Raw genomic sequence first — 3570 nt, 5'->3', positions numbered from 1 at the left:
TATCTATACTTTCACGAATATTTTAATTCTTAACATTCATACACACTATTCACCTATACTATTATTTAAAGACTTTTAATTGGTATACATTTTTTTATTACATCACAACTATTTATTAGTGTTATTTTAGATTTAGTTATAGGAAAATTTAAATATTTTTAATGGATTCATAGTGTAAAAGTACTTTACACTAATAATATATATAAATTAATTTTTTTTATTTGAAATAAATTGTATTTATTATAACTATTTTAGTGGTTTTTGTATTATGTACTAATTAAACAAATAAAATTATGCATTATTAATGACTTAGATATTATATAAAATTAATAACAAAACTTAAATTGTATGCATTGCACAAATAAATCCAGAAATCAATCAAACAAGATAAATAAAAATTATTAGTAATATTACGACACCAACAAATAGATAATAATAATAATAATAATAATAATAATAATAATAATAATAATAATTATTATTATTATTATTATTATTTAAAAAAATAAAAATGATTAAGTATAATATGTTTTAGTATCGGACATTAAATATAACTTGAATGTAAAATGTCAAACATCACATAAATAATATTGATTGGAGCTACTAGAATTTAGGGGGAGGGGGAGGGAAAAAAATATTACCACCTCTTGTCTCAATTATAAGAAAAATTTTGGAATTTTTGGGGTCTCATTTATCAAAAAAAGTTGTAACGTTTAAGATGCATTTATTATTTAAATAATTTTTTAACTTTATTTAATATTTGTCTTTTAAATATTAATGAATGCATTTAATATCTCATACTTTTTTATGAGGTGTGTATTTGTAAAAATATTTAAAAGGTGATATTAATAAATAAGTTTGAGAGCGTATTATTATGAAATTGTCTAATATAATCTTGATCCAAATATAGATATCACTTGTATTAGTAAATTTTAATAAAATTTTATATTTATGATCTATTTCTTATTATTATAAATTTCATTTTTTATCAAAGAGTAAAAATCCATCTTAGTCACACCATTATTTATTTAGAAGGAGGAAAGAGACTCTAGGTCATACATTCCTTGTTCGGAATTTGAACTATGTCTCTTCAATTTGAGTTGCAAAACTAGGTTGTCATTGATGCTCTAACATCTGTAATAATATAGATTAAGTTGCTTTGTTCCAACTATATATTTAAATTGAATGCAAACTAGAAAAAACAATGTAGTTTCAATTCAATTCAATTTGGAGGAACTTATTTATATATATAAGTTGTTTTATATATATATTAACTAAATAGAGATTGATGATAAACTTTGGATAAACTCAAAACAACTAGTATGACAACAACCTATTTGGAGGAGTTTATGAAACTATAACATGACATTTTATAATATTTTTCTATTAAAATTCAATTTTTGCTAAATTTATTGAACTAATATATATAGGTCGCCAAAGTCTACTCTTGAATTTACTTTTATTTAGATAATAATTAGGTCTAAAATAACTAGCCAACAAATTTTATATTTTTATAAACAAAAATACTATTAAAAATATAAGAAAAATATAGAAATAGAAGCCAAAACATATGACATTACATTACATGTAAAAAATAAGATTAAAAATATGAGTGAAGTAGAGTAATATTGGAAGTTGGGATAGAAGGGGCTAGCTAGGTATATGGATGAAAGTGATGACTTTGTAGAACCACATTCATTCAATTCAATCTCTTTAATTTGCTACACTACACACCATGCACACCTTTTCTTTTCATTCATTCGTCTACATGCTTTTTGCAGTGACTCCCCTTTCAGTAAAAACCTCTTCCTAAATTCATTATAACTTTCTCTCTATTCTCTCCTTTCCTTTCCTTTGGGCCCCCTCTACCCTATATACACACCTTTTCAACCATCAAAATTCTTCTTCATTCATTCTAACAATAAACTTCAAGGTAATAATATATTTAACCTCTCCTTAATTAATTTCTACTCCTTCATCATATGCTCTCTTCCATTCTTCTCCACAAATATTCATTTATGTGTGGTTAATTAATTTTTATTATTTATATATAAGTGGTGTGTTGCTTCATTTCAAATTATCAAATCAAAAACCCTTTTCATTGTTTATTGTTTATCTCTTCTCCATCTTATCTTTTAGCTAGTTAAGCATCAAATCAAGAAGAATTAGAACCACCCCATAAAATATTTTCATATATTAATTCATTTTTTTATCATGGAAAGCAACCAAAATAATATTAATACTAGTAGTTCATTCACAAATGTGAGCAACAACATTTGGAATAATCTTGAAAAAATGGAAACAAATGAACAACACAACAATAATAATATTATTCTTGAAGATGATCATCATCAAATTCCTATAAGTTCTTCAATGATTTGGCAAAACTACAACATGATGGGAGCACAACCACCATCTTCATCAGGTTCACTAAGTGATATATTAGGGATCCACCAAGAAAATCATGATGAAGAACAAGAAGAAGAGTTAGGAGCTATGAAAGAGATGATGTACAAGATTGCAGCTATGCAACCAGTGGACATCGATCCCACAACTATTCGAAAACCGAAGCGAAGAAACGTTCGAATTAGCGACGATCCACAAAGCGTTGCGGCTAGACATCGAAGAGAAAGAATAAGTGAGAAAATTCGTATACTTCAAAGACTTGTTCCTGGTGGAACTAAAATGGATACAGCTTCTATGCTTGAAGAAGCTATTCGTTATGTTAAGTTCTTGAAGAGACAAATTAGGTTGCTTCAATCCACTCCTCAAACTCAACAACAACAATTATTACCACTTTCACAATGCATTTCTACTACTTCTACTAGTGCTTTCTTGTTATCCCCTTCTTTAGGTTGTGAATGGCCTTTTGCACCAAATTTACTACTCACTTCCACAACCACCACGGCCGAGTTACCCGCCGGAGTTCCATTTCAAGCCGGAGGAAATTCAGATGTCCATGCTTGTGATGGCTCATCAAGTTTTAATCATCATGAGGTAATTAGTGAATAATTAATTGTAATTAGGTTATCTTATTATACTTATATATTTTTATGTATATGTATTAAAAAAGGCTTTTCAATGTACGAGGTTTTTAATTATTAGGTAAAGTTTGAGAAGGGGTGATGTACGCATAGTCTTATCCTCACCAGCGGATAAATTATTTTTAAGAATCGAACTAGTGATTTCTCTGAATCACAAGATTATAATTTATTGTTGCACCAAGGTTCGCCATGATCATTATGATTGTATATGAAATATTAAATATTAATTGTTGAAGTGTTTAAGTTTAGTATATATATATATATATAACTAAGTTGATAATGTTTTGAGTTAGGCGGAAAAAAAAAAAAAGAGAAAAAAAAAAAAGTAAAGAGGTGTGTATATATAGGTATAGTATAGAGTAAAGTTTTTAGAGGAGATTGATATATCATGTGTGAAGAAAAAGGTTTGTTAGGATATTGTTGACTAAAGGGTTGTGGAGAATAATCATAACGTTTGGGTTTGGTTACGTAGAGTCATATATATATGTATGTATAATTATTATAAGAATAGAAAAATGTGTATGCA

The 3570-nt window shown here is 26.9% G+C and overlaps 1 protein-coding gene across 1 annotated transcript; it reads left to right on the top strand.

Annotated features, from left to right (window-relative positions):
• The first annotated feature begins 2092 nt into the window (after positions 1–2092).
• LOC101493230 (uncharacterized) lies at positions 2093–3111 on the top strand. The gene has a single exon (XM_004504060.3). It carries the CDS (start codon positions 2215–2217, stop codon positions 3010–3012), a length of 798 nt encoding a protein of 265 aa, XP_004504117.1. The 5' UTR covers positions 2093–2214; the 3' UTR covers positions 3013–3111.
• The last annotated feature ends 459 nt before the right edge of the window (positions 3112–3570 follow it).

This window comes from Cicer arietinum, chromosome 6 (genome assembly GCF_000331145.2).
Source record: "Cicer arietinum cultivar CDC Frontier isolate Library 1 chromosome 6, Cicar.CDCFrontier_v2.0, whole genome shotgun sequence".
NCBI classification, from domain to species: domain Eukaryota; kingdom Viridiplantae; phylum Streptophyta; class Magnoliopsida; order Fabales; family Fabaceae; genus Cicer; species Cicer arietinum.
Note: the sequence above shows the minus strand (reverse complement) of the source record. Positions and strands in the feature narration are given on the sequence as shown.

Coding starts and splice junctions, on each gene's coding strand:
- LOC101493230 (XM_004504060.3), top strand. CDS start 2,215: ATGGAAAGCAACCAAAATAATATTAATACTAGTAGTTCATTCACAAAT.